The sequence below is a fragment of the Pongo pygmaeus genome, chromosome 1 (genome assembly GCF_028885625.2).
Source record: "Pongo pygmaeus isolate AG05252 chromosome 1, NHGRI_mPonPyg2-v2.0_pri, whole genome shotgun sequence".
Lineage (NCBI taxonomy): Eukaryota > Metazoa > Chordata > Mammalia > Primates > Hominidae > Pongo > Pongo pygmaeus.
In genome coordinates this window covers 180,326,179-180,348,215 of record NC_072373.2, presented here as the reverse complement: position 1 = coordinate 180,348,215, position 22,037 = coordinate 180,326,179, and the positions used below count along the sequence as shown (strand labels likewise).

The 22,037-nt window shown below is 39.6% G+C and overlaps 1 protein-coding gene across 20 annotated transcripts in view; it reads left to right on the top strand.

Annotated features, from left to right (window-relative positions):
- The window catches only part of ELAVL4 (ELAV like RNA binding protein 4), a 154,459-nt gene that overhangs the window by 85,507 nt on the left and 46,915 nt on the right, over positions 1 to 22,037 (top strand). For 17 of the 20 annotated variants that reach the window (XM_054488632.1, XM_054488601.1, XM_063656332.1 and 14 more), the window contains one exon: positions 11,098 to 11,338. In XM_054488632.1, coding sequence (XP_054344607.1) covers positions 11,098 to 11,338 — 241 coding nt within the window. Of the gene's footprint in view, positions 1 to 7,915; positions 8,003 to 11,097; positions 11,339 to 22,037 lie in introns of all 20 variants that reach the window. The other 3 variants (XM_063656395.1, XM_063656349.1, XM_063656345.1) reach the window with 1 other exon arrangement.

Below are 22,037 nucleotides of genomic sequence, written 5' to 3'. Positions count from 1 at the left end.
ATTGAGGTGCTAAGAACCATTTTATTTCACTTGTTATCTTTACCTTCAGAATGACTTAATTTTTTGAATTGCACAATTAGAAGAGCCGTTGACCTTACACAATTTCTCTTAAAAAGAACAAGACTTCTACACAGATTTTTCTAGAGACAAACTCCCTCTACTCCCTTTTACTCCTCCCCTCTTCCTCACCCTGGTTATGTTAAGAAAACAAGTGTTAATTTTCAAAATAAAATATATTTCTATGTAGATTTCTGAAGAATTTAATCTGAGTGTGCATAAAACTTAATTTCAGAGATGTGACCTAATGCTTTAGATCATGATACATATGTGGAATAGCACATTGCTGTTTACAAATAAACCTCAAGAGTTTGCTGCGACTGAGCTACTAGCCAGGCATTTTATAAATATACAATACTAATGTTTACATGAATTGTGCCATTGGCTATTGTTTATGCATTTAATTGGAAAGATAAGTCTGGCTTAATCAGTTTGTGGGCAGTTTTTCAAATGATTCATTAATTATGAGAAAGACTGTTCTTTGTATGGAAGATGAAGATAATGTATTTCCCATCACAACTGGTTCCCATCCCAACAAGTATCCAGAGGTTATTATTAGGCATTTTAGTTATTTTATCCACATTAAATCTTCAGAGTTCAGAGGGACTTAGGGAGCAGAATGGGAAGGAATTGTTTTCCAATCGATTTTTTTTTTTATTAGAGCTGATACTTTTGCAGGAAAGCTGAGCTTGCCCACAAAATTGTATTTTTATTAAAATGCAAACATTTGTCTTTTTCAAATCTGACTTAAACAGAGAAAGCTTATTGAAAGTACGACGCTGTATTTATTTATTTACTGGCCATTTTGGAAAAGAGAACTGAATTGTGGGGGGATGAAGGAAAGGTTCCTTCATCTTTATAATGTGCTGAATGGTCAAGCTGTCCCTCAGCTCTGGAGAGTTTGCTGTAAAAGTCAGTTAAAACCAAATACCCAGGGGTCTTACCAGAACTGCATCAGGATGGACACACCAGGAAATCATCTGAGGCCCAAAATGAAGCTCTAAAGAAACACTGTAAAATGTAAAGGAGGCCAGTATTTATTTAGGAGGGGAAATGGGTGTGATGTGTCTGGGGAAGAAGATTAAAACTTGGATTTCTGTGAATTTGAGAATGATGCCTATGAGAAATTAAATTTTGATTATGCTTTTCATATCCGTGCTGGCCCTGCTATTTTAAGTATTAATGCCTCTTATTCTCTCCAGTGGCTGCTGATTTTTTAAAAGCCCTGACTACCACCACTGCGAATACTTTTGGCATGCCTGGTGTTCATCTCCAGAGCAGAAGATGCTGTTTGAAAGAAGGGATGCCTCACACTTACCTCATTGTTACAAATATAAGTTCCTTTTAGATTATAAAGCACTATATTCTCATTGTAGAAACAAAACAAAGAGTTGACAAATAAACAAGTCATTTGTTTAGGATGTAGGCATTTATACCAGGAAAAGGACTGTCAGTTCAGTATCAAAACAGGTAGGATTAGTCTGAGTGTATATGATTTACATGCTTTTGCTGAGGAGGGGTGTCATTTGAGAAACTCTGAAGGGGACTGCTTAAAACAAAGGGATATACAATTGATTTTAATGAATTACTTGTTTGCCTGCCCTCCTCTGTCATCCTCCCAGCTTCAACCCTCTACAGGTAGGGACCAAATTATTTTTGTTTTCCCACCTTCTAGAAGAATGCCTTGGCTTATAATTGCATTCAATAAACTTGTGTTGAATTGAATACACTTGTTTTAAGGATATGCTGAGAATTTATTACCACATAACTTCCCAGAGTAAATAGGTCTTTCAGGTTATTTGTGCATCTGCCCAAAGGTATTATTAAGTTGTCAGCGTGTGTTTCTTGGATGGAATTAAATATTTTTTTCTAGAGTTTTCTAGTTACCTTCTGGCAGAAGCTACAGAAACATGGTATGAATGGTTTTGGGGAACATGAGTGCAGTCTTTAGCCACAGTCCCCTAGTCCAGTGGTCTTTGTGAGTCATCACCTGTAATTTGGTTGGAAGGGTGGTATTTCCAAGTTCCCTTTTCCTAGAGTTATCAGATCATCAGTCTCAGCCCCTCCTCTTGGGTCCCATTAATAACATATGTCTCCTTCACAGTTGAATCATAACCAGGAATGTGTTGCATTTCAAAAAAAAAATATTAACCTGAAGGGACTTGAGCAAATTAAAGCCTCTTGAAAAGAAGGACGGGAGAGAATAGATTTTATGAGCTGATCTAAGACACTTTAAAGAAATATGAAATTGGGGAATTGTAACGACATTTTTAGTATCTTTTAAGGAGCAAGAAGAGAAGTGAGGAATTTTACCAAAAAAAAATAATGTCTGTCTTCAGGAACACAGAGCCTGCTGTGTAATTTTCTAACTTTGGGAATTTATTTTTCAGGCTTGGAAAGGCGGGTGAGATGCAGTAGTCTGGGCTATTGCATCCACCAGAGTCTAACATACTGCATGTCAGAATTTTACAAGGGTTAAGTGGGAAATGCCTACAAAGAGAATTAGGACTTTTATTTTTGTTCTCATTAATAATTTAAATCTATTTCTTTAATGGTTCAATTCAGTGACTGCCCTTGGTAAACATTATTCTTCATGCACCTGAGAGAGCTTGTCCTATTACATAAGGGTTAGCTTTATACATATATTTTCAAAAATCCTTCCAACATGGTAAAAGAAAACACCTTTACATACTCATTAAAATATTTAATAAAATACATGCGTGAGTCTCAGGTGTACACACCTGAGACATGTTTGCAATCGGTACATTCCTTTAACATCTTTCTCGTTTCTGGGAATACTGACATTTAAAGGTAGCTGAAAGTAGAGGATAAGGGTATTTGTAAAAGAAACATCACGTTCTGTGACCTTCTTTGGTTCTTTCCTCTTGAAACTTTTGCATGAATTGTGCAGTGAGGCTATATCTCCCCCAGAAAACCAGGAGTTAAGGACTGCCAAAAGTATGGTGACAGGTGTACAAGAACCCTGCAATGGGCTCTTAGATGATGAATGTCAGTAGTGAGTTCTATATCAGGTCAGGTTCCTGTAATGTAAAGTTGTAACCTTTGATTTGCCTCATGAAGTAAATCCTGAAAGTAGGTGTAGGTTAACTAGATTAAAATATCTAAATGCAAAACAATAAAGTGGGGTCGTAGGTAGGTAAAGTGGAGGGGATAGGGTAAGATAGGGTTCTAAACCTTGCTATTAAGAAGTAAAAGAGTGTTAGTCTACACTGAAGTATTCCAAAAATGTCACAGGCTTGAATAGGAAGGAACAGTTTGGGGACTTTCCATCTTTATTTTTATACTACCATTTTTAGGGAAAATATTAGGACAAGGACAAAATATGGTGTGGTTGGCAGGATGGTAAGAAGACTATGGTAGCAACAATGATTCTCCTCCATTGTGAGGAGGGGGATCAATCCTGTAACTCTAGCCTGATTGCCCCAAACTTGAGAAAATTAAAGCTTTGTGAAGAGTGGAGGATGGAAGGAGGTGTAAGAAAATCATGAGCTAATGGGAATAAATATCAACTACTCAGGAGGTTGAGGTGGGAGGATCACTTGAGCCCAGGAGTTCACGTCCAGCTGGGGCAACATAGACCCAGTCAAAAAAAAGGGAAGGAAGGAAGGAAGGAAAGAAGGAAAAAAAGTTTTAAGGGAGCTTCAAATACATTTTTAGTACATCCGTACACTTTTAGATTTTAGAATAGTCTTGTTTAATATACTTCAAAGATTTTCCTGGTCACAAGACATGCTGCTGTCTCTTCTCTGACATGTGGACCCTTCATCAATAAATATTTATTTGATTAGTAAATTAATGAATTCTGAGAGCAAGAAATCATATGAAAAGAGTGGTTTGGGAAGTAAGGGAAGGTTTTACTTTTGATTATATTGCTAATCAGCTTTTCTTGTCTAACTCTTAACCTAGTTTCTTAGGTATTGGTTTTTATCTTTTTCCTTGTTCTCTTCTAATAATATTAGCATCAGTCACCACTAGCATCTGTGGAGGGATTACCATGCCAGGAATAGTGCTGAGTGCTCCATGTACATTATCTCACTGAGTCCTTTTTATACCAGTAAGAGAAAAGGCTGCCCTGAACCACCAGGTTCTATTCTTTTCCTTTTGACTCATTAAATAGGGCTGAGATAAAAGTGTGGAGGGGCCGAGTGAAGATGATAGACACTATATGCTGCCAACATGCTTAATTAACAGTTCTCAGCCACCTTGGTGTGAGGTAGGTAGTGGGCAGAGGGTATGTCAGTGGAAGGGCTGGGGTAAGGCCGTATTCTAAACTTTCCTATCAAGAAGTGAAAGAGTGCTAGTCTACACAGAGGTGCTCCAAAAATGCTGCAGGTTCGAATGGGAAGGAACAATTTGGGAACTTTCATTCTGGAGATAATAGATTGGCTTTAGTGAACATAAAATGCTGTTTGAGTGTACATTTTTCTGAGGATATAGGGCCAAGGCATTCAATAGGTTTTCTGAGGATATAGGGCCAAAGCATCCAATAGTAGACCCATGCCAGCCAAAGGTTTAACCCTCCTGCTTGAATGAGTGCTTTTTTTTTTTTTTTTTTTTTTTTTTTTTTGAGGTGGAGTCTCACTCTGTCACCCAGGCTGGAGTGCAGTGGCATGATCTTGGCTCACTGCAACCACCGCCTTCCAGGTTCAAGTGATTCTCCCGCCTTAGCCTCCCAATCGTGCCTGGCTAATTTTTGTATTTTTAGTAGAGATGGGGTTTCTCCATGTTGGCCAGGTTGGTCTCAAACTCCTGATCTCATGTGATCCTCCCACCTTGGCCTCCCAAAGTGCTGGGATTACTGGCATGAGCCACCGCACCCAGCTAATGAGTGCTTCTGAAAATCTGCATTTGACATAGAGATGGAAAGTAGAATGGTAGTTGCCAGGAGCTGGGGAAAGTAGGGGAATGGGGAGGTATTGTTTAATGGGTATAGAGTTTCAGACTTACAAGATGACAAGAATTCTGGTGATGGCTGCAAAGTAATATGAATGTACTTAATACCACTGAACTGTACACTTTAAAACGATTTAGTTGGCAAATTTTGTTATGTGTATTTTACCACAATTTTAAAAATTGAAAAAAAAATCTGCATTTGAAATAATATTTAAGTGTATGCCTGGCATATAATAGGTGCTCAATAGGTGACTGGTTGCTTACCTGTACTGTTCTTTTGTTATCTGTAAAATGGGAATGATATTAATACTTTATTGGCTTGTACTTCACAGGGTTGTTTGAGAGATCCAGTAAGCTAATGGACATGTAAGGACTTTCATTCATTCTACAGTCCTTTATCTGGGACCTACCAATTGTTAGGCTTTATTCTACATTCAGGAGATGCTGTAATAAACAAAACAGATGTGATCTCTGTGCTGTGGACCTCACAGTTCAGGTCATGAATTATAATGAACTGTAAAGTGCTATAGTCAGAAAAGTATGGAGGTAGACATGTCTCCACATGTCTGTTGAAGTACATTCTGGTCCTCCACTTTAAAATTACAGGGTTGGGCTTCATGGACCCTAATGTTCTCTGGTATCTATTGCACATCCACACTGTGAACTCAAGAAGGGTCTGCTCTTTGTCTTTGTTATCTCTGTGTCCCCAGAGTTCAGCACAGATCTCGGCTCCATCTCTGTTTATCGAACATACCCAGATCTAGCCATAGTGGAAGTAAACCCTTTTTAAATGTGCATATGACCTGACATATCCAGGAAGTAGTGTTACAGGTAACTTGGGTAGACAAAAGGAGCCTGGATTGTGTTGAGAGAGGTGCCAGAAGGGAACAGAGGGGTGGCTTTTTATTTTCCAGGAGCAGGAGGCTGGCTGAGCCTCTGCTCCTTACCTCCCCTCTGCAGATATAAACGACCCTGGTGATGATCCGGCAGCTGCACGTCTGAAGCCTTCCGTCTTGCTTTTGTTGTATACTTTGCAGAAAAGAGTGGTGGGAGGGGTGAGGTTAATGCGTTGAGTGTGAGTAATTAGTCATTCAAACCATCGACATTTACAATGACAGGATTTGAGTGCCTACGTTATTGTGCACCGCTCTAATAGTTTATCCCTGAAATTTTCTGCCTGTATAATGTTTCTTAAAATATATCACAGAAACATAAAAGATTTAATGTAGTGCTTTGTACAACCATTAGAGTTTGAAGTCAACTGAACCTCCTCAATGATCTATCCTGGATGCTGACTGTAATTCTGTTCTTAATTGCTATTCAAATGAGGAAAGGAGGGCAAGTCAGGGGCTTGGAACCTGGTCAGCTGCAAAGTTGGCTGTGAGACCCACACAGAATGTTTCATTAAAGTACATATGCACACTTGAGTAACTGATATATTTATTTGCAATGAAAATTGTGCTGTTAGAATATCAAAGGCGTTAGCCTGAGGAAGCAAGTGTTCTGATTTTGCCCAACCAGCCTCTGTACTTACTGGAGGATGTGCTTTCTACCAACACACATCTTTTCTACTCCTGTTCTGTCCCTCTGTTTCCCAAGCAGAGAGAACAGGTGTCCTGTCTTTGAGATCTATCACGTAACCTTAAAATGCTGTACTTTCATATTCGTGCATTTAATATCTTTACATCTTGGCAACTTCTCTTATTTTCCAGGTAATGTTTTAAAATCCTCTTGGTTCATTCACATGTCAGATTTGATTCTGATGTTTTATTCTGATTTTTTTTTCAGCTTGTGTTGCATCCTAAGATGCATTATTAAGACCTGTGAGGGGTCTTATTATAGGATGTATATTAACACATTTGCAAATGTTTCTCAGCTTTCAGACAGTACACTTTTATTGAGAAAACTCTCTTTGTATGTGTCCGTTTGTGTGTTTTCATCAGTTCCTTCTGGATACACAAAAGAATAACTGTGTAGTGTAGATGCAGAGCAAAGAGAGCTCCATCTACATTGGATGAGAATGACTTGACCTAATTTATAGATGTGGTCAGCTAAGGTAGCTCAGTAGTGAGCATTGTATCTCATGGCTCCTTTTAGATGCTAGTTGGGACCAGTTGGGCTGTCTAATCTACAGATAGGACTCACCTCCTGGAGTCAACATAAATTAGGAAATCCACATAGAATGCAAGGAAGGCCACAAAGCTGATGGGGGGGACTGAAATTACTTTGCTGCAGCCTTGTTACTTCATAGGCCTTCCTGGAGGAGGTGGACCTGTGAGATGTTCACATGGACAAGTGCTGGCTTTCACCACGTGTCTGAAAACAAAAGATGAACCTGTCAGGTGACCTTTATGAGTTTTGGTCCCACAGAATCTCAGCATGAAATTCTTCCACATACTCCATCACTAGCACCAAATAAGCTGCCTTGGTGTGGGATATTTTCTAGGTGTTTGTCAGGGAGCTGAAAGAAGGGTAATCTGAAAAAGGTAGAGAACAGAGAAGGGTTTCTAAAGATTGTGGGGCTGGGGGGTTTTTGCCATTAAATCGAAGTAGTAGTCGGGCCTCCTGAATGGATAAATTCTGATTTTCATGTTCATTATCAAGTTGGCAGTGCTTCTTATGTTTGTTGCCTGGACACCTGACTCAGTGAAGCACTGAGACAACACAGCAAATGGAGGCACTGCAAAGACCCAGAAGGCCCCACAGCTTGGCAGAGCTGAAACCTGCCTCCTAGCCAGGAGTTGTGCTGATGCTCTGTAATGCCATCCCTTTAGCATGCCTCCTTCCCTGGGGACCATCTCCCTGATTCTTTTCCTGGACACTTGCCTCGAAGGCAAAGTGGCTGAATAGGCTTTGCTGGGTACAACTTCTATCAGTCCTGAGGGGAGCTTGATTTAAGATTCTTCTCAGAAGCTTTTTGCTTTCTCCTTGCTGTCTGGACCAGCCTTCTAGAATCCTAAAGTTGACCTGAAGCCAAGAAGAAAATTCTGGTGATGGGAGAAGTGGAGCCACTTAAATTACTTACATGATGGTAAAGAATCTTAGATGCTCCCCATCTTTCTCAGTCTGCTTTATTTCCTTGGTTCCTCTTGAGCCATGTTTTCCTTTTTGTTTCATTTATCATTTGTGACCATCAGAAGATGAAAGAATTAGAATAACACTCACCTACGTGGGGCATGATGAGGAATAATCCTTATGATGCCTCTGGGCCCTTTGTATTTTAGACATTTAATGTACATTACCTCTCATCCTGAAGATAACCCTGTATGGCAAGCTTTTTATTCCAGTTTTGCTGAAGAGGAAGCTGAGGCTCAGAGTATTGAAGTAACCTGCCTCAGATCACACAGCTAATAAGTGGTAAAACTAAGTTTTTTGTTTTTTTGTTTTTTGAGACGGAGTTTCACTCCTATTGCCCAGGCTAGATTGCAGTGGCGCAATCTTGGCTCACTGCACCCTCTACCTCCCAGGTTCAAGTGATTCTCCTGCCTCAGCCTCCCGAGTAGCTGGGATTACAGGCGTGCGCCACCACACACACACAGCTAATTTTGTATTTTCAATAGAGACTGGGTTTCTCCATGTTGGTCAGGCTGGTCTTGAACTCCTGACCTCAGGTGATCTGCCCACCTTGGCCTCCCAAAGTGTTGGGATTACAGGCATGAGCCACCGCACCTGGCCTAGAACTCAGATTTTAAATCACCTGTTGTCTTGACTCAAACACTCATTCCATTTTTACTATAGCACTGCTTCAGATGAGAAAATAAACAAAAACAAAAACAAAAATAGTCTCTGAACATTGATGAGGATGTGGAGCAACTGGAACTTTCATACTCTGCTGGTGGGAATATAAATGGATACAGCCACTTTGAAATACTGTTGGCGGTATCTACTGAAGCTGAGTATACATACACCCTATGATCCCAAAAATAGAATCCTAGGACTATCCCCAATAGAAATATGTACATTTTTGTACCAAAATTTTGTACATAATGCTCATAGCAGCATTATCTATAGTAGTTCAAAATTAGAAACAATCCAAATGTTCATCAACAGATAAATAAAATGTAATATTTCCACACAATGGAAATTGCTATAGCAGTGGGAAGAACAATGCATTGTTACATGTAACAGAGCAGATGACACTCTATATATGTGTCAAAAGGCACAAAAGAGTATGTGTTGTATGAGTCCATATATATAAAGGTAAAAAAAATAGGTAAAACAAATCTGTGGACTAGAATTCAGAATAGTGGTTACCTTTGAAGGGTGAGGTAAATGACAGGGGTGAGAACCTGAGAAAGGCATTTGGGGTGCCAGTCATGTTCTGTATTGTGATCTGAAAGGTAATTACCCAGTTGTGAATTGTGTTCACTTTGTAAACATTCTTTGTGTTGTACCCTTAAGATTTATACACTTTATTGCATGTATGTTATAGTAAATGAAAATGTTTCCCCCCTAAATCCTCTGAGCAGGCAAATGGTAATAATAATGGAAGCTACTAGTTATCAGATGTCTGCTTTGCCTTGGTTTCCTCATCTATAAGATGTAGAGAATATTAGAATATGCTTCATTGCCTTCTTGTGAGGAGACAGTGAGAGAAGTCACATTGGATGATTGGCAGAGTAACTAATAAACATCAGTGATTGTGGTTATGTGCCCACCACTGTTCTGGTGCTTTACATAAGGCATATCAGTTCTTACTGCTTTGCCATACGGGTGGCATTGTTCCCATTTTTCAAATGAGGAAAATGAAGACTCTTAGGGTTTAAGTCCCTTGCCAAGGTCACACAGCTAGTAAGTGGCAGAGTATGATTTCATTTCCAAGGAGCTGATGATCAGTTTCTGAGGAGATGGAAGCCATTTTATGATGGACAAATAGAGGACGGTGTAAGACAAAATGGAAAGTTGCGAATTATGAGCTGCGTTTGGGGCCAGGAAATCCGGGTGCAGGCCTGGACTTTGCCCCCATTTTTCTATGATAACAGAAAAGTAACCGGACATCTCTGGGCTTCATCTCGAATGTGAGTGTTGAGCTAGATTTTGTTCCCTTATGTGCCTTCTGGCTCTGCAATTTTGCAGTTCTCCATGTTTGTCATCCCATACAGGGCATCTTCATTACCTGACTTCATGAGCTTAAACTCATTTTTCATATAAAACCCTATTCTAGCACTTTCTCAGAACTGTCCCTGAATCTCCCTATCCTATAAGCAGAAGTAATTGCTTCTGTATTGCATGATCACTGCCCTACACCAGCTGTTTATATGTCTCTGTCCTCTATAGACTGTAAGCTCCCTGAGGATAGGGATTCATTCATTTCTTTATTCTCATGCATGCTACCTGGAACATTCACACCAGCCAGAAATCTTTGTTTAATTAAATATTTTAATCAAGAGAAAGTCCTTTTTGAGTAATATGTGAGTGGACAGCCTCAGGCGGTGCTGGACCTAACGTGGAGACCTAGAGAAAAGTTTGCCTCCATGTTTTTTGTTTTATTAGAGGTCTGGGAGAAACAATAACAGAATGGCTAGATTAAAAAAAAAAAAAAAAAAGACATTAGATGACTTTGAAGCTCCCTAGCATGTACCTGTAAAATCTTAAATTTGATCAGTGATTAAGCATCAGTGAAAATTTAAACCCTTCCCATATTGAACAACCCCACTTAATTTAATGTCATTTTATTTTATGAGATAGTTAATAAACAGGTACTGTATTTGATCTTGTGAGTGTAGTCCTCTATATTTAGCTTTTTCAGCTTTAATGGAACTATAATTTTAATCATGATTATTACTTTACATTTTAATTATAATTTGGTGTGGCTTAAGTATACATTTCTGAGAGTGATTGTGTAATGAAAACAGGAATTAGCTTTTCATTAACAAAATAATGGGAGAGTTCCTACTGCATTCTAGTCTGTGTTCAAAATCTATGGGCTGGCCTAAAAATAGAAAGGGGAGTTTAACATTTTGGTTAAAAACATGCTTCTAAATTGTCTGTGTTCACAACCCAGTCTCTTGCTCCATCTTGCTTTATCTTCTTCTCTTTCTTTTCAAAAAAATAAATAAACTTTTAAAAGAGACTTTGTGTCTGAGATTTCAAAAGGCTTTTTCAATTGTTTTTATTTTTATTTAGATAATTAGCACCATGGAGCCTCAGGTGTCAAATGGTCCGACATCCAATACAAGCAATGGACCCACTAGCAACAACAGAAACTGTCCTTCTCCCATGCAAACAGGGGCAACCACAGATGACAGCAAAACCAACCTCATCGTCAACTATTTACCCCAGAATATGACCCAAGAGGAATTCAGGAGTCTCTTCGGGAGCATTGGTGAAATAGAATCCTGCAAACTTGTGAGAGACAAAATTACAGGTATGCACAGGATTTGAAGCTATGTTGTTCCATTAGATGTGCAGATCTTAGCAGAAATGCACATGTGTGATGGTGCACCTGAATGTCTATATCATGTACCCTGCATGCAAGACGGCATGGATACACAGTCATAAACTCACACTACATGCACCACATAAGACCTTATTGTAGATTGGTACTACTGGGGAGCAGATGAAGATTTTGGTACATCTTCATCTTCATGTAAAATGATCCTTTGATTTTGTCTCCTTTTATTCTTAATCAGCCATTCCTTCCCTTTGTTCTATAGTTTCCAGTCCCACAACTCTGCCCTCCCTATACTATACACTAGTTTTTGTTCATGTATTCTTCTCCTCTCAATATTTGCTTCGTGTATGCCCAATGTTCTTCCATGTGCCTGAAACAAGTGTTTTAAAGGGGGCCACTGTGGATGTGTGGACGGTTGACACAACTGCCCTTGTCCCTGGGGAGAAACAGGCCCTAAGGATAGCAGATTATTCTGGAATACAACTACTCTGCAGTAGGAGGGAAACGCTTAATGAAGATCTGCATTTGAGGTATTTTGTTTTATTTCATCTGTCTGTTCGTTTTGAAGATACTCTTTGAGATGTGAGGGAATTTTTACTTGAAAGTGAATCAACACCCTATACAACTTCAATACATGAGATTTTTAGGTTCTGATTTTCTCCTAATTGACAACTGTTCATTGAGAACCAAATGTTTGCCAGACACTGACACTATAATTCTTCAGGGGAAAGTTTCCCTATAATCTTATTGGCAGTGAGAATATTTTCTTAGAAATATATTAGGCTACATAATGATGGCAGTGAAGCTGCTACTCTCTGATACTCCATTCCTGAAATCATTCATATCCAACTTTGAATACTTGTCAGTTTTGAGTATTGACTTTTGTTTCCCTTTCTCTAGACAGTTTAATTAATCAGCAACTGTCCTAGAGTTTTTTTTTTTAAAAAAAGGAAGCTGCATCATTATATACATCATCTTTATTTTAAATCAGAGAATACATTCTATATGTGTGTGTGTAGATATATACATTCTTCTGTTCTCATAATTCACATGTAAATCTGTTCCCCTTATAAATTAAGTAGTTTGCAAAATCATAAAACTTAAATACCACTGCTACTTTCCAAAATACAAGTCACATAACACTCCAGACATAATTTTCTTATTTGAAAAACTGGAAGATAATGCTTGTCTCAAAGGGCTTATTGTGAGGATTAAATGAGAGACTAGATATATTGCATCTAGCACAATGTCTACTGCATAGTGGTCCCTCAGTAAATAAATCTATTATTATAAGTACAGCTAGTATGCTTCAAGGAAAGTGGCCAGAACAGAAAAAAAAAATCTATCAAATTCTCCAAATAGGGCCAGGCTTTGGTGATCTTGTACCAGAGCACTGGAACATCTATCCTTAAACAGAATTTCCCATAAGTTCAGAAAGCCAATATTTAGATTCCTGAATAATCTTTCTATAATAGGATGATAATTCAAACCAAATTAAAACCAGTTAACCATATGATTCTTCCTCCTACTCCTATATAGAAAATGTATTTTTAGTATAGCCTTACCTTCAAAATACAGACTCTGCAAGCTATATTAGCGAATATTATTAATCACCTTTTCAGAATTCCTTCAGAACTGTAGTGAGATTTTTGAGAAGTAGTGATTCATGGTGTTGTTCCTTGTTTTCTAAAGACACATGTTTAAACAAGCAGATTCCTTTACTGAAAGAATGCTAATTTGGTAGTTCACCGAGTGGATTTGAATAGGAGTGACAGCTTCGAAGACAGCCTTTAATTTGGTATACAAAACCAAAATTGTCAACTTTGGTTTGTTTAGCACCCTCTCCAGCACAAGCAGAGACATACAGTAGCATCTGAGCTTAAAGAAGAAGCTTATGGGGTTGAAAGCAGAAATACAATTCAGGCATAAATTTATAATTACGCATTCTTCTTAAATTCAGGCCCAAAAAATTTTTATTTGTAGAGAGCTTATGGGAATGAGGCAGGGAAATATAGAGAGAGACCAGAGATATTTGCCCTCATTTGGTAGCAGTGTTTAATAAAAGTAAAACTTGTGGTTGTAAAGAGTGCTTATTAAATTCTTCATTTACACTACCTAATTAATTCTAGCATTTTAAATTAACAGTGAAACTAGTCCCTGCTGTACCATTCCATAGATGCAGCATATTTCCTCCATCCACCCGTTGTTCAGGTTTAATTGGCTATGCTAAAAGTCAGAGAAGGAGGGAGAGATAGGGCTGTGGGGAAATGGGGAAGGAGTGGGAATTGCTCTAGCGGAGGACCTCCCCGAGGCCAACATTTGGGGTTAGGTCACAATGCAGGCTGGAAGAGGTGAGGTATATCACACCAGGCAAGTGGAGAGGCTGCAGCTGGTGGTTCAGAAGTCAGGGTAAATGACATCATGGGTATTTTTGTTGCCCTGATTTTTAACATCCTAGTCCCCCCTTTTCCTCCAACACCTCCTACAGATCTCAATGCATCTCGATCCTGTGAAGTTTACAAGGAGTTCTAAATATCCAGTGGGAGGATTGGGGGGTGGGAGGTGGCAAAGAGATAAGAATTCAAGATTAAGATTTTCCAGCCCCAACCACTCCCTAAGAGAATGTAATGGATTCCCTTAGAAGGTTCTGGCTTCTGTAATGTTAAAATTTCTTTACAGAGAGAGGAAGTGACTCTGTTGATAGCCTTACCAGCAGGCTAGATTCATCCCTGGCTGTGAATTGTCAATGAATTCTCCGTTTGAGAACAGATAGAAGAAATTTGGGCGTGGACTTAAGTGTGCTGAGGACATAAACATCACCATTTATCAAGCACTTCCTCTGTGCTGGATACTTGCTAAGCGCTGGACATACCCTATTTCATTTAACACAGAGAACAGCCTCCATTTTCTTAGATGAGGAAACTGAAGCTTAGTGATTTCCCCAGGCAGCACAGTTATTAGCAGGTGGTAGAGCTGGGAGTCACCCCTAGTTTCCAAAAGCATAATTTTATTTGGAGGCATGTACAGGGTAAAGACCCTGCCTAACCACCACTTCATAACCCAATGCAACATTGTGTTCTGCTGAGCAGAGGTTGCTGGGCACCCTCTGGAGAGTCTATCTAATGTACCATGGCTTTAAACAAGACTCATGTGTATAAAGGGAGCAAAGATAACAATATTTATCATCCTCTGGGGATATAACTCAGCCTTTGTCTTCCTTCAGAGTAGAACCAAATTTTCTGAAAATGCCAGTTTTAAGATACCTTGCTTTTGGACATCTCTGTTACTTATCTTCTCAGAGACATTACATTTTTCTTTTTCCAATTGGGAAAGGACACTCACCAGAATAATCCAGGTACCAGGGAGAAGAAAGGCATATCCTGAGTTGCTTTTGTGTACAGCCGTGACACATGATGGCATTGGAAGCTAAGTCTTTAGCTTTTCTTCTTCATCTACCTGCAGCCTCTGCTGCTGGGGAAAAGAAAGGAAGTGGCATGTGACCCACAGAGTTCATGCAACCTAGAAACTCAGGCAAAGAACACCAAATACCTGGTAGAAATTATATTATTCCCATGGACTCCAAGGAGTTGATTTAGTTTCTTATTTTTTTGTTTTGTTACCATTTCGGTTTTGGTTTTGTTTTGTAAACATTGAGATTGCCTTACTGAATCCAAGTTCCTATGTGATCAGTATTTTAGGGGAGAAAACATGTGGCTTGACCAAGGCAAGGTTAGGTGGCTCAGGGTATGTCTTGAAACCAGCAGAGCTGAATTATTATTATTATTTCTTTGCCTTTTTTGCATTTTTATAAGTGTTTATCTTGTTACCACCCCAAAACAAATAAGGAAAGAAAAAAAAAAAAGAAAAATCTCTAGAAAGAAATCAGGCCAGGCGCAGTGACTCACGCCTGGAATCCCAGCATTTCAGGTGGCCAAGGCAGGTGGGTCACCTGAGGTCAGGAGTTTAAGACCAGCCTGGCCAACATGGTGAAACCCCGTCTCTACTAAAAATACAAAAATTAGCTGGGCGTGGTGGTGGGAACCCGTAATCCCAGCTACTCGGGAGGCTGAGGCAGGGGAATTGCTTGAATCTGGGAGGCGGAGGTTGCATTGAGCTGAGATTGCACTCCAGCCTGGGTGACAAGTATGAAACTCTGTCTCAAAAAAAAAAAAAAAAAAGAAAAAAGAAATCAGTGTAAGACAACAAACAGTTTTGACCTGCCTATTTACATTGTGTGATTATTTGCATCACAGTGATAAAAAAAAGAATTGTATTTTTACTTCATGTCACTCTCTGTGTATCCATGCATTGTTCTTTTTTTTTTTTTTTTTTTTTTGAGATGAAGTCTCACTCTGTTGCCCAGGCTGGAGTGCAGTGGTGCGATCTCGGCTCACTGCAACCTCCACCTCCTGGGTTCAAGTGATTCTCCTGCCTCAGCCTCCCGAGTAACTGGGACTACAGGCAACCACCACCACACCTGGCTAATTTTTGTATTTTTAGTAGAGACATGGTTTCACCATATTGGCCAGGCTGGTCTCAAACTCCTGACCTTGTGATCTGCCTGCCTCGGCCTCCCAACGTGCTGGGATTACAGGCATGAGCCACTGTGCCTGGCCACAGTGTACTTTTTAAGAGTAGTTTTCTATTCATTTCAGGTGAGTGTGAGCTCTGAAGGGGAGTTTTTGAGGACAGGACTGACCAAACTGAACATTATCAATAACAAAACTGAATCTATTAAGAGATAAGTATATGGAACATGCTATTAATACGTAAGTGCTATAGGTGGTTGGAAGAGATGAGGTTGGTGTTAGCTGGAGCTGTTGGGGAAAGTTTAAAAGATAGGGTAAGGATTTAGGTAGAGGAAAGAAAGGCAAAGGAATAGAGCTAAAATTTTAGTCAAAGAACAAAAGTATTTTTTATTCCTCTGTGCTTTGGACAAAAGAAGTAGCCCTGGAACGTGTCTCTTTGGAAGCAGTGGTCTAATATGAAGCAGCATGGTCAAATGAAGTTAAGCATACCAAAAAATTAAGTCAGTTAGAGTTGTACCCCAATGGACAAAGACAGCATTTCCTAAACACCACTTCTAACCCATGTCTTCATTTCTTCCTTTATAATATGTCTCTTTGGTTTAATTAATATCATTTAGTGGAAAAAGAATAAGGCCAAATAAATAACCTTCACTACTGTGGGCAAGAGGGTGGATATTTTGCTGCTGCCTTTGTATCTGAATTTACAACTCTAATTAAAGGAACCAACTCAGTTTTGATGCAGTAACACTGGGTAACTTGTGTTCTTTCTTGAATTTCTGAAAGTGCTAACAATCCTGAGTGTGTCTCTCTCAGTAGGTGAGATGTGGGAAATGGACCACAGCAGTGACCACAGTATCTATTAGAGCATCTAGGCTTTGAGTCATGACAGAGTACATTCTATTGGGTTGAAGAGCAGAGGGGAGTGAGGGTTCTGGATTGTTTTAATGTACCTTATATACTTTCATGTACTGGACTTATAGGAACACTATGGGAATTTGGTTGAATTTTACTTCTGAGATAACTGTATAAACAATAAAAGGCTCTGAAAAATCCTAAGATATAAAAATTCCTTGAACTCACTCCCAAAATGTGAATTCAGCCCCAAGATGAGTTTATTGGCATGATTTCTTACAACACCAAGCAGACATATAAGAACAACTGCAGCAGCTTTTATTTTGTGTGTGTGCCTTAATATGTTTACTGAGCACTATAATAATGCTTTAAATATAGTAGCTTATTTAAATAATAAATCAAGCTATCTTGGAGAATCATAATGGCCAATGCTTTTGAGTACTTACTATGTGCCAAGCATTGTGCTGAGATCAGTAGACAGAGTCTCACATAATCCTCATGATGGCCATTTTACAGATGCAGAAACTTGAAATCAGGAGCAGTTGAATTACTTGCCAACGTGACTTAGCTTCCAAGTTAAGGGAGCTGGTACTTGAACCCAGCACTGACTAATTGTGAATTGTCAAATTTATACTTTATCTCTGGCAGTTTCCCCCAAAATACTAAACTGACTTCTCCCTTTTACAAACCAACTCAGCTTGTATACCTAGGGAATGAAATTTTCGAATACAGAGAAAACATAATTAGAGCTCAGAATCTTTTGTTTTGGAAAATGGCACAGCGTGCATTAAAAAGATAAATTTTTGGTATTAAACAGGTCACTGCTTAGCTAAACAAAGAAGACTAGACTTGGAGTGGTTTTTTCACTTCTGATATTCTCTTTTCGTGAAATACTCTTCAATATGTTCACCTTTTCTTTATTGTGCAAACACTGTATTGAAATGGATGCTGCCTACAATTTAAGCATAATAAAAACCCAGCCTCATTTAGGCATATCCAAGAAAATCCCAAGATATTGATTAGCTAAATGAACTTTTCTACATGCACATAAGATGGAGAGTCATTAGTGATGGCAAGAGTACAGCAAATGGTAGCATTTATCAGCATATTTTGCTGCTGATTTGGAAAATGTACTTAGTACAATTTGATGTATCTCCTGATTTCAGAGGAAAATCAGGCAGATTTGCATCTGTCATTTTATTTATCACCTCCCTGCAGTCATACGTATTCTACAAAGAAGAATAAAAGAGTTTTGATTTGTTGACTCGGGAAGGGGGGTTGGCTATTGTTGGAGGTGAGTGGAAAATTTTTAGGTATGGAGAAGATTTGGCAGCCTAATGGCGTTACAAAACAGGAGAATTGGAGTCTGCCTTATTAAGGGGAACTTGAAGAACGTCAGAACGTGAAGTGCAAACAGTAAACCATGTAATCATTGTGCTTCTTACACACTCATCAAGGGGAATCAGAGACTTTCCATCCTTTCTAATTAGGGCAGGTTGGCAGTTGAGTGGAGCTGTGAGGTTTAGGGTTTGTGCAGGTACATTATGCATCTTCCGACACAGTTTTTTCCCAGGATGTCTGTAGTCAGGATTACAGACCAGGTATGGTTTCCTTTTGCCTCCTGGCTGTGTTCCCCTTCATCTTACTTTCCAAATCAGACAGTTCTGCCCTGCTTCCGAACTCAGATAACCGTAGGAAAGTATTCTCACATCCCAGGAGAGATGTCTCAAAGGATTTTTACCTAGGATGTGAATCAGGCTGGGTATTTTAAGAATTTTCTATTTCTGTACTTTAGCTGACTGTTTGGTTCGTAAGACCAATTCCCTGTTCACGCAGCCTTCTCTTCTTCCCCCAACACACACACACACCCCCACACATTCACTCACTCACTCTTCCCTTCTCTGTAGAATGGCCTGGTTGATTGAGACTAGGAACTAAGGAGGAAGGTAATGTCAAACTGAAATTTCTACACATTATCTAAAAATGTAATTCATCAGCTTCAGGGTAGGAGGAAAGTGCTTTCTGAAATGTGTTAATGGGAAATTCATTTTCTTCTTGTCTTCTGTGAGGTGTAGTAGTGGTGATTTCTTTTTTCAATCTGCCCCCTCACCCCCATTCCACATCTCCCCGACTGCTCTTAACTGATACACTCTGTATCTGTGTTTATTCTTCATAAGAACTAAAGATCTTTAAGTTGCTTTTTTGTTTTTTCTGCAGTCTCAAAATTGAGCTTTGATAGGAGAAGATATTTCTAGTTTGGAGAGAAGATAAAATTCAGATAGAGATCATATATTTGTATAAGGTTTTTACATTTGTAAAACATTTTCAATCAACCAACAGTATTTATTTAGTGTCTACTCTCTCAGACCAAATAGATATTATTCCCTTTCCTTCCCTTCTCTGAAATTCTGTATCACAGTCTGTGAGGAGGTCAAAATGGATAAGACATAGTTTGTGCCCATGTGTTGCTGCAGGACCAACGAGCCAGGGAAGCCAGAACAAATGACAGCCCTTCATGAAAGTCTGGAAGTGACGGGGAGCTGGCTGCTTATTATGCATATTAACTACACATCTACCTTTGCTGTTTTGTGGGCGGGGGCAAGAGGGAAGTGGAGGTTGTTTTGTTTTGTTCTTCACCAAGGCCCAATCTTACCTTTCCTTGGTCCTGGCTATTAATGTCATTGGAAGGATAGTGAAAAAGGATTCATAATGATACAATGAAGTTGGAGGTTTGATAGAATGCCTACTGTGTGCCAGCTACAGTGCTAGGCATATTATAGATGTTATCTCATTGAAGCTTTATATCAGTGTTGCCTGATCAGTGATTTTATTCCCATTTTGCAGATGCAGAACCCAAGACCTAGAATTAGTCAGCTGGTGAGTGGGGTTAGGGCATCTGACTGCAAAGTCTATGGTCTTTCTGTTACCGTACCACTCTGTCTGTGCTGAATGAAGACAACATCAGTTATGGGTGTTCAAAGGAGAAAAAGATGACAATAGACTGAGATTCTCAAAGCAAGTGTCAAAGAAAAGCGAGCCTTCAACTTGGCCCTGAATTTGGTAGAGATTAGATTGTAGGAGACCGGTCCATGCAGAGGAGGCAGCTGAGCCAAGCTTCAGAGACGTTGTTATGGAATGAATGTTTATGTCCCTGCAAAATTCTTATGTTGAAGTTCTAACCCCCAATGTAATAGTTTTTGGAGATAGGGCCTCTGCAGAAGTAATTAAGGTTAAATAAGGCCATAATGGTAGATCCCTGATCTGATAGGATTAGTGATCTTATAAGAAGAGGAAGAGAGACTGGAATTTTCTCCATACACATGCAACAAGCAAGAAGGCAGCTATCTGCAAGCCAGAAAAAGAGCCTTCACTAGAACCCAACCATGCTAGCACCCTGATCTTGGATTTCCAGACTCCAGAACTGTGAGAAAATAAATTTCTGTTGTTTAAGCCACCCAGTCTGTGGTATTATGGTAGCCCAAGCTGCCTAATACAGACATCTTCAAGAGATAATGAATAGAACAGGCAGGACTACTCTGTCGGGTAAGTGGGGATACCACCTTTGTGTCAGTGAAATATCTGAAGCTCAGAGATGTTAAATAATTTATCCAGGGTCACAGTTAATAAGTAGTGGAGCTGATATTTGAACCCAAGTCTGATTCTGAGGTCTGCGTTCCTTCTACTTTGCTAGTAACTAACTCTACCTAACACAGAAGGAAGTTGACAGCTTTCAGACTTCCCATGGCGTCTGTGATCTGAGAATCATTATTTATCTCTCTAAGGTCATGTACCCATTTGCTCAGTGACTTGCTTTCCACCTACTTAAAGTTCTTGCGGATTTCTAAGTTGAGTTTTTTGCATGTCCCTTGTTTTGTAGTTGAATGTCTGGTGAGATACAAGCCTCATAAACACAAAGTGGATACAGCTAGCTAGGGTAATAACTCTAATTCCTATGGCCGCTAATGGAATTTCTCATCACAAACTTCTGGAATCAGATTAAATAATTTTATTGGTGGTATAAGCATAAAATATACACTTAGCAATCCCTGATATTTGCCCTTTGTGTTTGTTTTCAGAGGCTTTTATACTCAGTACTTCCTTTGACGAGTCAAGAGCACTTGGCTTCTTATTTTTCTTGCTCTTTCTTCCTCTCTTTTCTTTGCCTGGTTTGTTGTTGTTGCTATATTTTGTGTGTATGTGTGTGTGTGTTTGTCCTGCTTCCTCTTTCTGCCTTCTTGTTTTTTGACATGTCACTTTGATCCAAAAAGGATCTTCACTGGCTTATTAGATAGTATGTAAAAAACTAAAATTGAAATAGCCATCAATTTTTTTAAAAAACAGAATAGAAGGAAATGGATATAGAATGGTAAAAGGAGACCAGAGGAAATTTAGTAAATTAATTGTGGTTAAATGACTCAAATGGACCACCTAGTTTGAGTTTTCTTTACATCAATGAAAATGAATGGTGACAACTTTGGTTCCTTTCTCAAGTGGTTACCAGAATCCCAACCCCACACCCTCTCCCACCACTGGCCCTGTAGCCCTTTCTCTGGAGACAGGCCTCTGATTGTGGAGACACTTGCCCACTGTAATGCAGGATTGGATAGAAAGCCTGAAATCACATACATGGAATTTTCCTCATCTTTCTTGCCTGGGTCCATTTTGGATTGATTGACTTGCTTTTTATGGCTAGGGCAGGCAGTAACACAGAGAAGCTGCCTGAGTGGAGTTCTTGTTTTTATTAATATGAGGTATAAACAACGTGCCCTATGGAGGAGGTGTTCTGAAGCAGGCCTTCCTTGCCTGCTGCCCTGAACTGAGGTATTACTGAAGTATTACTGCTTTCTGAGTCACTTCAGTCTTTCCTCTCCCTTCAGACCCCAAGGCTGGACGTGCAGGAACTTCAGTTTTCAGCTTCCGTCTTTCTGGTGAGGGTTTCTGCAGTGAGTTCTGTCTGGTTTCTCATTACCCAGAGCCCTGAGCTGGACAACAAACAGGAAACTCAAATGTCACTCTCATATCTTGGTCCTAACTGTGGAAACTGGAACTAGTCCTCAGCCACCTTTGCTCTTCCCAGTGCCCGTCACCAGTCAATGGACACAGATCACCCTCTAAGTACGAGAGAGAGAGACAGCACTACCCAAGAGCTCCACACACCCCAGCACACACACATCCCCCAAACACTTTTCTGGCATGCGTGTGCACGCACAGGCACACACACACACACACACACACACCCCCTAAACACTTTTCTGGCATGCATGTGCGCACGCAGGCACACACGCAAACAC